Genomic DNA, 13830 nt, shown 5'->3' with positions numbered 1-13830 from the left:
AAATGCTAGTGGCATTTTATTGCAAATTCCGTTCATCTATAGACACTCACTTGTAGGGATTGTCTGCAGATAAAATACCTTCTACCCTGTATATCTGTTCACAAGAGGTGTTGTCAGTCTCGAACTCCTGTTTTGCCCTGTGATGCATTGTGGATGGAAATAAAAATGGTCTGGAAATATTTTCATAATAAGTTGGAGTTTCAGAAGTACCTTTGTTTTGATGTAAAAGATTTATATCCTTCGATTGCATATCGCTTTTTCAGCTACACATTTCCTGTTCTGAAAATACTCTCCTTGGAGAGCATGCAACAAGAATCAGACTTTAGCAATCTAGCATCATGTGTCCACTTACAGAGAATCCGTAGACAACGTAATCTGCTCAAGCTTTCCTTCGCTGTTCTTCCTCATGGTCACTTGGAAGAGATAAGGGCAGGACAAGCTGCGGTTGAGAGTACTCGTTCCGGACTTGACCGGCGTAGATAACTGAGGTTCGCCATTTTCAATCTTATCAACTACCAGCTGATCCGTTTTGGCATAGTCCATCACCACGTAGCTTTCATCGCTAGAGGGAAGTAAGGATATGAACATGTTTAAAGATGGCTGCCAATGAACCATTTTGTCTTTTGCTGTCTCAGTAGGTACATTCAGTGAAATTTTATCTTTGCTATGTTAACAAAAAACACCCTTACCGGATTCATCTCCTCTGTGCAATTTTTTGAAGAACGCTTCTGTTCCTGGGTGGAGGGCATAACCAATAAGAATACAAGCTATAAGTCTATTATAGTAGCTAATGTACAGCGGTTCATAGGGAGTAACAATTTAATCATACTAACATATGGGTACATAGTACACTACTCAATTGATCAAACTCTGAAGGGTGAAGGCTTTGTTGGTCCTTCTGGGATTCAAACATGTCTCCTGAAGCATGAACTCCGGTCAGAGGCGAGTACTTAACTTGGTGAGCTACTTACTTTCTAGAATAGGGAGAAGGGTAGGCAACCAAGTGTAGTCTGACAGCAATAGAGTAAATGGGTTGAGTTGGAAAGTAAATATGATGAGCCTAGTGGCAATGGGATAGGCGCTAGCTGCTGAATGGATGGCGTTTTTTTTTACTTATTCAAGGGCGATTTCTACTGTTCTACAAGCAAACAGTCGCTGCTCTTTGAGGCTAACTTGCTTCACTGATTTATTGCGGGGAGATTTGTTTCCGAGGTTAGTTGGGTGAAGCATTCCTCGAGTTCCTGTGCACAGTGTAATGCTTGGACACTTTCACCAAGTACTCATGGCCTATAACCCGTTATGCTCATTGGAAGTGTTTTAAAGGTTATTCTCTGTACAATAAGGAGTCCGTGCATGGCCTTCTGGGAAAGAGGAATGTGGTGGTCATCCATCATTTACAGTGTCAGTCAGGTTGATTGGGTTTGTAGGAGTTGTAGTTCTCTGAGTTTTTTTTGTGATGTAGGTTTCCATGCTACTCCGGGGGGCATAGTAGAGCCTTATATGAGTGATTGTAGAGACTTGGGTGGATTTTGCATATGTTCATTAGGTTAAGCACAGCAGCAGCAGTTTTCGATACAAGGAACTGCTGAAGTTTAAAGTCATTGTCAATGGGGACCACCTGGCGAGAAGCCTTAGTGCATGGCTGTGGAGATCAGGTGGAACAGACATGTGGGGCAACAGATGGGTTGAGGGCTTAGATGCCACGAGGAAGATCATTGCTGTCTTCAAGGTGTTGAGCACCATGGAGCGCTGTGCCGTCCGATGCCAAATTCTGGAGATACAGTTGACGAAACCAGAGCATAATTTGGTGGTAAAAGAATGGAAAAAGGAACTTAATTGAGTATTGCTTACACAAAGATGGTCAGTGAAGCTTAAGTTAGAGAGAAGTATTCCCAGAGAGAAAGTGTCATGTATGAAGAGGAGGTTGCCAAGGACTGATCACCTAATGGGAGAGGGGTTAAAGAAGAAATTGCATTATTCCAGGTTAATAGAAAGTGGAGACCACCCAGGCCGGTAGCAACCTAAATGGTGCCAGTCCTTGAAGCCAAGCTACAAGATGGTCAGAAGAAGAGAGGGGTGGTAGGTCAAGTAAAAGGCTGCAGAATTTTAGGCCTTTGTCCCAGTAAACTCAATTGGGCGAGGTAGAATGTACATTTCAAAATAAAATGGGACGTAATTGGCACATGTTCTTAGATCTTATTCTAGTTTGGGTAGTTCAGTGACGATTACCCCATCAAATTTAGATTTTGAAATGTCCTCTCTTTTGCTACTTTAACCCCAAAAAAGCAACAAAGCTTTTTTTAAATTCAGCATTTAATGCATTCTCTCTCTTTGAAATGTCTCGGATCCTATGTCTTTAATGGTTTAAAGTTTTTCACTCTAAGTGACCCCAGAAATTGATATTTCAGTGTGTGTGTTTTTTTCTTTTCTTTTTTTTTAGCAGAGCAGTTCAGTAAACCCCTTACAGTCTAGTGGCTGATTTAGACTGGAGTAGTCATTTTCGGAAGAAGTGTGTAACTGAATTTCCAATGTCCGAGCTAGCAGTCTTTTGTCATTGCTTCAATGATGGCAACTTCCCACTTTTGAGTTGCACTGCAAGGCAATGCATTTCCCAACACTTTGTGTTGTATCTATTTTATGCAGAGTACGAGTGTTACCCTCTCTGCTGTAAACATGTTCTTAAGATAATATTGAGTCACTTACGTTGGGTAGCAATTCTTCTGCAGAGTTCCTTATGTAGCATGCACAGACGTGTTATCCTTTATCAGCCAATCAGCTAGACATGGGTAGACATGTACTGTAATCCAGCGTAGATGTGCTTCTACCACACCAAAATACATTTCGTAAACACTCTGGGGCAGACTAGTTCCCAAATAGAAGTAAATTGATGATGTTTGACACTCACTTGAAAGAGTAGATATGTTTTGCTCACGTGGGTAAATCGAAATATGAGAATTTCCATTTTTATGATCGATTGTTGTGAAGCAGTCTCCTTGTTGCATCAAAGGAATGGCACCTTGTAGCTTTGTCGAGTATTTAACCATCTGATCAAAGGTCATAGATTTAAAATGAGACACAGTGCTCCATTTATATGATATTGAGTAAGTGCATTAACTAGGCGCCTGTGCCTCTGTCCTTGGACTATTTCCTCTAGGACTCCCTTTATCCACGAGAGAGACTACCTCCTCTAAGAGTAATGGTACCATTTTCAGGGTGAATCTTTAGTCTTATTGTTGTATATGGTCTTCATATAAATGCCACACAAGAGCTACATTGAATTGTTGTTAGCACTAATTTGCCATTGGTGGTGTGTTCCCATTGTTGTGGGAAAAACCTTCGGAAGCCAATCATCGGGGTGCATTGAAGGGGACCTTGAGAGAGACATTATTTGGCGCAGGTTACTCCTCTTCTAAATCATCTCTTGTTCTCTGTTGAAAGGCAGGGGTCTATAGGGTTTGCCATGTTGCCAAGCTGAGTCAACCTCAACAGACTTATTTATGGGTTTTCTATAACTTTGTGCAGAAGAACAGCGCCTCTGTCGTTTCCATGTATTTGTTTTTCTCCATCTTGTGAAATGGATGTTTAGTAAACACTCCTATGGATCACGCTGTCTAATTGCCGTTTTCGCATAAAAAATTAAAAAACCTGATCTTAGTTGTCATTCACTTTGCCAAACTTATCTACTTTGTCAAACAGAGCAGAGTCAGCAAATGGCATATCTATATAATTAGAGTCTGTATTTCTGGCTTAAATCTGGACACAACTAGTATGGCAGTGTCTTTTGATAGCTAAATCTGTGTATGCGTGCCTGCCTGCGGGTTCAGCCACCTCTAGGCTGGTCTTTATTATGGTGTTAGAAAGGCTCTGTCCCTTCGAACGTATAATTATCATACCCTTCCTTCAGCTAGTAAGTGCTTTAATAAGGCCTAGATCTCATCTCATTTACTTCTATCAAATCTGGCTAAAATTGCAGTAGATTTAGCTATTCTTATTCTATATGCTCTCACTCTAGATACCTTTAACCTATTTTGTACAGTTTTTCACTTTCTCTGTTCAAAGAAAGATATTGAGATAGTAAATCTCTAATTAGCAGCGGTTACTCAAATGGAATCTTGTAAAGGCTGACCTCTCGCGGTGATTGGATCTTGCAGCGTGGGTGCATACGTCTTCCCTATTCTCAGGTTTACGGAATAACCTGTTGCGGGTGTTATTACAGAGGTCTTCCACTGTTATTTAACCTCTGCCATTATAGGCTGGATAGATCTCCTCATTCCTCATTGTGTGGCATGCAATGCCTTCACTAAAGCTATAGGACTCCTCACCCTCTCTGTGTAGATAATGTCACAAAGCAAGTCATTTGGCCATCATTTGGTTCAGTGGACATAGGCCGGTTCCTGTCTGAGTCTATTATTTGTTTTTCTTCTTCAGAGCAATAGTTGTGCGCTTCTCACCCTTCAGGACCAGCATGATTTCATCTTGAAATGTTGTAATGGATTACGAGGAGAAGAAGGAGATCTTTTATTTCCATTAGCAACTGCTCTTTCCTTCAAAAATGTGTTATGATTTTGCACGGCCTCCTGGAAATTCATTGTTTGCCTATTACTTGACTCCACATTTTAAACCTCTAGTAAAGTCTGAGTCTGGGTCAAAAGAGGCACCAGAAGTCGGTCTACCCTTCTATTTCTGCAAGGGAGTGGGGGTTGCAAACTTTAGGGGAGGAAATATGTCATAGGCATAGTTTTCCGGGGCAAAGCCCCCAAAAAGTGTTTCTCATTACTTCGAAGTTTGACTGTGAAGTATGCCTTGGCGCCAAAGTCTCTGCTTCATGTGATTTCTTGTCTCCCTGGGATTAGACATATGTTTTTCTCCTTAGCGCACCTGGGTGTAGTCCATACCTTTGAGGGGGCATCTCGTGCTGCCCCCGCCCCTCCTCATCTTTGAATGTTCCACTCTAATGGGCCATCTCGAGGAACATGAAACTTTCTGGCCTCCGGTTCCTGGTATTCAGTTTAGAACTTTCTATATGTGGCCTCTGCCTAATAATAACCAACAGTGCAGCTGCTGCTGCTAGCGCTCATCAATGCTTTTCATCTCTTGTCCTCAGTGGTATGTACTTGACTCTTCTGCAAGGTACATTCATGCCATTGTTATGATTCGGTGGAAGGGAACACAAACTTAGATTGTTAATCCATGGGAACTGATGACTGCACGATAGGCAACATTTGAACAGTGACGTCAAGTAAACATTGATCTTTTATAAAACTGGATTCTGCACTAAAAAAGATAATTATCAATACCACTTGTTCTCTTCCTAAAGTCCACCATACTTTGATGTTGCAGGTGATGTTCTCTGGTAACTAATGGGACCGAGTAGTACTGGCTTTAGAAGTTTTACTTTCAAAGCCACTCTGCTCTTCTTTGCATGGCCAAACAAACACAATGGTGGAAATAATGAACCTGAAGATGTTTACGCAAAGGAGCATTATGGAAGGGACACACACACACACCTTACTGGCAGCAAAGTACTCAAACACAATAATTGCGCACGCTTCCATAAATATAGCAATATTTAATAGTAGGTTAAAATGGAGCGCTATACAGGACACTTCCTGTGAAAAACTGGGTACAAATCCAGACAGCTTGCAATAGGTTTTGTATTGTAATTCATGAAAAGAAAAAAAAAGATTTAAGTCACCACAGTGCACAGGAGCCTTTCTCAATGCATTTTTGTGATGCATGTCCCCACAATATATATATATGCCAGTATGAAAAACATTTTCACGCTGGTTATGCATACATATTTCCATGCTGGCTGCACCTATATATGCCTGTATTCCTATATAAGAACCTACTCTTCTTTGATTTGTGCACAATGTCAGCAATTATCTGTAAGAAAACTGACTCTGCCAATATATGCAAGTACCTGCACATAAGAACATACTCCTGTTGGCTTTGCCATTAAAAATGGCATGCCATAATAAGAAAACATGTTCAGGCTGACCTTGCAATGTGGGCCAGGCCAGACACATTATAACACTCATGTTTGATTTACCATAGATGCCCAGTAAAAAAGTGTCATGCCACAGCAAGAAATGACTAGACAGGATGCACCAAAATGCCAGCCTAGCCATGTAATAACACTTGTCATCCCGTCTTCCAGAACAAGCTTGTTCAGATCACTCGACTGTAGGATCCCTTTATCTCACAAGGAATACATCACCTTTCGCCTCATCTACCGATAACCTCAAAGGAGCGACTCTAAATGCAGATATCTCCAGCTTACTCTTCTCTGCCAAATTAGCACACGCTAATAATGACTTTCTCTGAGATTTTAACCACCCCGAGTCCCACAGCGACAACCAGACTCAAAGCAAACTTTTTGCATGACCGGATCCATGAACCTTAAGCAAATGATGCTCTACGCCACACACAACTAAGGCAACACCCTAGATGTATTCTTTGCATCATCCCCTCTCATTAGCTGCGCAGACCCTATCCCACTCAACCGGTCCGACCATGCCACCATCTCACTGTTCATCGCCCACTCGACCATGGCCCACAAAGGTCAGGCTAAACCTGCCTCAATCAATGCTACTCATTCAAAACCTTCCCAGTCAATGAGCTAGAAGCAAACTTCACAGACTTACCCACGACAAGGAATGCCTCGGTCCACCTAAAATTATTCAACAACTCTGCTATGAATCTGGTGGACACTCATGCCATCCTAAAAATCACACAGGCCAAGACAAAACAATCTGCCCCTTGGAACACCTCTGAGCTCGCCTTGGACAAAACGTCAGAGCCCTAGAGAAACGGTGGCACAAAAACATACGCCTGGAGATTTCACCAACCTCAAAATTCTCCATGCCAACTGTAGGATTCCGATTACCAAGGCCAAACCTGCTTACTTTGCGGTAGCCTCTAACAGGAGCAAAACCTTCTTAGAAATAGTAAAGCGTCGTACAAAACTCTCACCCGACCGCAAGAGGCAAGCAATTAAGGAAAAATGCAACAGAATCAACAACTATTTTACTAAAAAACAGACTAAATTTGACAATCATGAATTCAATCTCCCACAGCATTATCCCCCCCCCTGCATCCCAGCATGCACACGGCACCATAGGACAGAATTATCTCCTCTCGCTCCCCCTCCTAAAAAAAAAAAAAAATTAATAAAAGAAATCGCCTCTCTCAAATCCTCTTCCTACTCTGATATCATCTGGTCCTTCCCAGACATCCTCAAGACTGATCTATATCATCTCTTGAAAAAACAACCCTAGACCCAGACGACCTGGCCAACTGCTGGCCCATTACAAACCTCCCATTTATTGGCAACATCTTGGAAAAAGTACTCGCTATACAACTACTCGCCAGAATCAATTAACTACACCTCTGAAATGACTAAGTCAGGGTTCCGTTGCAAGTACAGCATCAAGACGGCCACCATCCAGGGGGTGGATGATGCCCTCCAAATCATGGATAAGGGCAACTTGTGCCTCCTCATCCTCTCGGCTGAATTTGAAAGGGTCTACCACTGTATCCTCCTCTCGCTCCTCACCGACGGGATGGGATTCTCTGGCACTGTCCTGTATTGGCTTACCTCCTGCCTTTGGGGCAGACACCAGTCCATCCAGATGAACATGTTGCATTTTAACCAACTAGCAGTCTCCTGCAGAGTCCTTCAGGGTTTCATCCTCGGGTCAGGTTAACCTTTACATGGTGCCTCTCAGTGCACTCATCCTGATGTAGCCTTCCAACACTAACCGGATGATACTCAGTTGGCACAGGAGAATAAAAAGACCAAAGGACATCAGTCGCCTCTGTGATTACGTCGCCATAAACCTCTCCTGGATGTTGGCTGCCTAACTCAAACTTAACCCAGCAAAGACCACATTTCCCTTCATCAGTGCCTCCTGCTAAACAACAACTTGCTCAAGAACGGACAATCAGACATGCCTAGAAGGATTTGATCCACAACTCTCACATTCAGCAAAATCCTTAAGGTTCACCATTGACAGCAGCCTGTCCTTCTAGAAACACATAGTCAAGAAGGCCCAAAAGACCGGACTCCGAATCTCCACCCTTTGTAAAATCAAACCCATCATCCCACCGCAGGACTTCCGGATAGTGCAGGTACTTGCGGTCTCGCACATCGATGGGGGAAATGCCCTGCTGACAGATTTCAGAGGTGCTCACTTGTCTGCCCTAAAAGCAGTCAACCATGCTGCAGCACATCTTATAATGGGTGCGCAGAAATTGGACCGAATCACCCCATCGTACACGAGCTACATTGGCTTTGACTCCAGGCCTGGATACCATTCAAGACTGCATTTATCATCTACAAAGCAGTCACAAGTAGGAATATTTGCCAATGTACCTGACAGCTAAGCTCTGCATATCTGGTGGCACAAGCTCCTTGTGCACATAATGATCAACCTGCTCAAATTAAAACTAGCCCGCAAGGAGAGGACTCGCAAACAATCCTTTTATCAAGCACGGACTCTATAGAACTTGATCTCAATATCAACTCGGAATGCCCACAATTCTCCAATTACACAAATCTCTCAAAACGTTGGGTTTTTCAACTGAACATAACCATGGACTAATCCAAGTGGACGCACAGAATACAACTCACGGTACTGTGCTGCTGTTAAAAGATGCCACTCCAAACGCTGGATACCCAAACATTGTAGAGTGCTCTTCTGCTCTCGAGCTAGGTCTGAGCTTTAAACAATACAATAACAAATTTAAAATATGATTGGTTTTGTTGTGTTTTTAAAGCTAGTATGATAAATATTATTACATGGCTAGAATGGCATTCTGATACCATCAGTCTAGCCATTTCTTAATGTGGTATAATATTTTTTACTTGGCATATATCATACTGGTTCATAGAGGCCCAGTAAAGAAATGCCATACCACAATAGGAAATTGCTAGATTGATTGCATTAGAATGTCAGTCTAGACTCATCATGCTTATGTTATCATGCTTTTAAAGCAAGCATGATAGGTGTTATTATGTGGCTACACTGGCATTTTGGTGTACCAAGTCTAGCCATTTCTTAATGTGGCATGACATTTTTTACTGGCAATCTATGAAAGAGTACCAAAGATTCCCAGTAAAAATGTCACCTCCCCTGGCCCAAATTAGCCTCCCAGGCCAGCACAAACCCAACACAAGCACACCCATATTTACTCATTCACGCATCATTCACACAGAATCAATTTGCAAAAGCATTCACTTGCTCATTCAAAGACATATTCACACATTCAAACATCATTTGCTTGCTCATTCAAACACATTCACACATGAAAACAGCAATCACACAACATTCCCTCGCTCATTCAAACAGATACTCAGGCATTCAAAAAGCATTCATATAGCATTAACTCGCTCATTTACAGGCACCCAACCACTCATACATCAATTACTCGGTCATTCACACACGCATACATACATACATACATACAAACATAACAACAAGGACAGCTCTGCAGCAATGTTCTCGCCTTGGAAGTAAGACGACACAGAGCAACACAGGTTCGATCCCCGGGTCAGCGCTTAGAAACCTCTGGGTATTAAGTGTGTTATAAATACCTTTTCATATCATAACATATTGTAATGAATCTGATGTCATCACTCCATTCCCTGAGATAGCCTCTCCTTATGTGACCAGGGATGGCAGCAGCTACCTGATCCTGGCCCTGGGGGTAGCTATATGAGGGCGGTCCACCCGGGGAGGCAACCCTCGGGGGAAGGATTTGACATAAGGAAAGTCACATACCCCCATTCCCTTGTGCAGATGTTCTCTCCAATCCTCATGCCTCAATGGCATGCTGTAACGCTTACCTCAATCAACTGCCAGGCCTACTAATCCCCCAACCTGACACAGTGGGCAGTATGTCAATTACTGAGATGAGGAAGAGGGAGCAGAAATGATCACTCCCAATAAGATGTCAGCTTCCTCAACTTCAGATAAAAAACGATATTGCAACCATTGAGATGATGAAAAGGGACAGAATAACGAAGATCACTAAAACCGGTAAGCCCGCACAGCGGTCTACTCTTTGGAGATTATTCAATCATCTCAGAAAGCTTAAAACCAGTGCTGCTGCCAGCAAGCAGAGAGAGTAGCAGCCACAGATCAGGACGCTGAGGAAGACGACGCTGGTGGAAACAGTGTTGAGGCTGTTCCAAACAGCGGAAGAGAAAACCGGAATGCAGTCGACTCGAAGCCTGAGAGCTCAAGGCAGCCAACAACATGGAGGAAACTAAAGTGTAGAAGCGCAAGGGACACTACAAGAACCCGTTAAGCATAGCAAAGGCGGAAGGGTTACCAGGTTGCCTAAAAGTGTGCCCTGCTTCATGGAAGCAGCAAATGAACAATGTGAAAAGGTTAACATACCTGTAAGCCATGCCACAAACAGGTCACTGAGCCCATATCCCAAAAGAGACAGAATTAAGAAAGAAAGTAAAAAACAAAAATGCAAATAGACTTGGAAAAGGCACCTATTATTGAAACAAACACTGTTAAGCATGGAATGACACAGCCGCGTTGGGCTAATATAGTTTCATGGATAAAAGGAAACAGTAGCAATGTGAAAGTCCTGGCAGGAGAGTACACCATGCATAGTCAAGTGTGTGTAAAGGATAACTGTTTTGTGTGTACAGAAGGAAAAAAACGAATCTCAAAGAAGACACATGCCTTTGAGATTGTAAAGTGCTTTAAGAGTGAAGAGGAGCCTGGCAAGAGAGTGTGCCAGGCAATTTAGGAGTCTGGGAAAAACAACCAAATTGTAAATACAGTACAGAAGATAATCCCTAGGAAGTCACATGCCTTTGGGATTTTAAACTAGCTGAAACATGAAGGGAAACCCTGGGGAAGGGAGTCATTCCCTAGAACTGAGAAGGAGCTTTATTATTCTTTGATGGAACTTTTGCTGTTGTGGAACCTGGGCAAGGGAGACATTCCCTGGAACTGTGATCATTTGCTAACTTGGAACTTTTTGGTTGGCTTTACATCGATGCATTGAATTTGCACATGTGTGCACCTTGAACTCCAGAAGCAATATCCTCTGCACCTTAGAGTTAGTTTGAGTGCGAGGGTCAGAATAGGATTTTGGACACAGAACATGTTTTTGCTTTGGACCTCTTTAAGAAGGACAGACTCATTAATTTTGGTTGAGGCAGATTAGGGAAGGTGAGGCATTTTCCAACCCCTTTATTACTCACATAACCATTTCTAGCCAACACCATGAATCCTCTGTGTGCATGTCTCATTCCTGGCTCCTCACAATACACAATCAAAATCATATTTGTCACTTACTTCAGCCTGGTTCGGACCATGTTCCTCTCCAATGCTGCCACCTGTGACAAAAGCCCTCTGGCTCCCGCACACAACAGAAGCCAGGAAGCACAGAATGCTTACTGGTTCCTGCACATATGCAGGTGCTGGAGTGCTGATGAAAAGGCGCCTCGCTCTGTTTGTACTTGCAAGGGGGTCCAGCAGCACCCTCTCGCAAATAAAACATGCAGTTCCCCAGCATGAAACCCCCAATGGGTCATGCAAGGCTGGTGAAGCAAAATGCCTTCCCCAAAGTGCATGGCTCATGGAGCAGGCACACTGGGGAACTGAACTGTCCCTGGGAAACCAGGTTTCCATTTGATAGTTTAAACCAGCCCTGGCACGCTCCCTCGGCTGCAACAAACAGCTTGGAGAGTATGCAGTAATTTAACTGGGCTGATACGCCTCTCCCATAATGGGCGAGTGTTCAGGTGGGTCGGTGCCCCCTCACATAATATGGATGAGCCACCCCTGTGGATGATGCAGGTGACATTCACAGGAGAATTCACACAGTTTCTATGTACTGTATGTGTTACCATACTGTGTCCTGGAATGGACATATTGGGTGCGATTGCGATTTCTGTCCCTCCCCTCTCTGAGGCAAAATAGGCAAAGCAGCATATCCTCCCTGCTCTGCTGCAATCATGCAAGCCCACACTCGCAGCAACAAGCCCTCCACACTGATACTGCATCACATATAACAAACCAACACTTAGTGTGCATTTACATTTCTTCTACTTTACAACCATCTTCTCTTATTGGTTTGCTTTTGTTAGTAATGTGGTCAAGTTGGGAGACATTCCCAGAGCACTGCAGAAAATACACCTGAAACCTCTTAGGGTCACCCTGTCACAGAGTACTTTGGGATAGCAGTTATTCCTTCCCCTCCAGTTACCAATGACTATAAGGCAATAAGGGAAGCCCGCCAGGCAGTGGTGTTACAGAACAACTCCACTCAACAAAGGACCCAGAGAGCTCTACAGCAGCCCAGGAGCCTCTTGGTGAGGCCTGTCTTCTCCTAGGCGTGTGGCAGGATCTCCCTGCTTCAAAACACTAATGCAAGGTCAGGCAGAGTGGGTGCAACATAATCTGCAGGAAAGGAGACAGGCCTGTTTCTCCACAGATTTGTTTCCCTTCTGATACAAATAAATGAATCCTGGTTCGAGGATTTGGTTAGTAACGGATCCCACTGTGTTTGAGTCTGCAAAGGATGCTAGTGGCCTGCACAACAGTGTACTAGAGAATGTATTGCTACGTCGGAAGGCTTGCTTTTTAGAGCTTGCTTGCAGTGTGTGCATCACCCTAGAAGAGATGCCCTGCATCTCATCAGCGGTTCGCCCGACTTCCACAAATCATTGCTGATGGCTAGGCAGGCCAGCTTGAGACTGTGGATCACGAAGACTGAGGAAGGTTGATTCTGCCTTGAGTTCTCTCCCACCTGCCCTGGCCCAATGAGACTCTTAAGATAGCTCTGTGTCTACCACAGCTGCCATTTCTTGGTAGGTGATGGATGGCTGCAGGTAATTGGGCATGTTTGAGTTGACCTGACTGAGATGTGACGGACCTCTAAGGCATGGGTTGTACCCTAAAATCTTTTCACCCCTCCATTTTGCAGCAACTGACCAGGGTGTGAGGGACATCGAAGGAATGGATTTTATCTGAATACTTATCTGAATACGTTTTGACTCCTCCGTTCTGCAAAGTGTCTTTCTCAAGTTCCCCTCCTATTTCGATTTTTTGACAGTTGAGTTCACGTTGTTAGGAGGTTGCTCAATGGCTCAACACATTTCTATTAAACATTTAGCATTGTTTTGCCAAGATAGCAGAATGAGTCAATGAACAAAATAAACAGATCTCCAATTAGAAGATTACAAGTTTGAATCTGGACACAGCGGCTGAGCCTTTCATCCGTAAGATTTTGATTGAGTACTGTTCAGATAGGTAAAGGAAAAATGTATTATTATAATCCTTTAAGAGCATATCTTACCCAAATGCTTGCAAACAATTAAGTACCCCTAACTTGGAGTTGTAAAGAGACACCTTCTTAAAAGAAAAAAAAATATTTGTCACATTACATCATTTAGCATTACTGCACCTTTTAACAAAACCATATGACAAGACTTGAACGTTGACGATGTTATAAATTTGAGGTTGTTTCTCTTCAATGCAACCCAAGAAGAATTATTCTGCAATGGATACAAATATTTCTATTTGACAAGGTTTGCATTTCTGAATTCTTGCACAGCTTGCTACAGTACCTTTTCTTCTTGGTTATGATCATGACATCATTGAACAGGAAGAGGTAGCAGCTCGGCCTCCCAAAACCTTTGCGGAAAATCCCAGCCTCCTCAACCAGAGTCAGCTCCCCTCGTTTCTGCAGCCAACGCGAAGCAGAAATCAGTGGGAATGGCTGATGGAAAGAAGATGGGTTCAGTTGCAATTCTTCGCTCAAAAAAGATAAAGACACGTACATCACAGGACAAAG

General features: G+C 43.2%; 1 protein-coding gene across 2 annotated transcripts in view; it reads right to left on the bottom strand.

The window, feature by feature from the left end:
• Positions 1-13830, bottom strand: part of ARHGEF16 (Rho guanine nucleotide exchange factor 16) — a 440772-nt gene that overhangs the window by 77652 nt on the left and 349290 nt on the right. For both annotated transcript variants that reach the window (XM_069610226.1, XM_069610225.1), the window contains exons 11-12: positions 13604-13755; positions 353-562 (exon numbers count right to left, since the gene is read on the bottom strand). In XM_069610226.1, the coding sequence (XP_069466327.1) occupies positions 353-562; positions 13604-13755 (362 nt within the window). The remainder of the gene's footprint in view (positions 1-352; positions 563-13603; positions 13756-13830) is intronic.

This window comes from Ambystoma mexicanum, chromosome 8 (assembly GCF_040938575.1).
Source record: "Ambystoma mexicanum isolate Mex_15411 chromosome 8, UKY_AmexF1_1, whole genome shotgun sequence".
NCBI classification, from domain to species: domain Eukaryota; kingdom Metazoa; phylum Chordata; class Amphibia; order Caudata; family Ambystomatidae; genus Ambystoma; species Ambystoma mexicanum.
The sequence above is the reverse complement of the archived record's forward strand: the minus strand, read 5'-3'. Positions and strand labels throughout refer to the sequence as shown.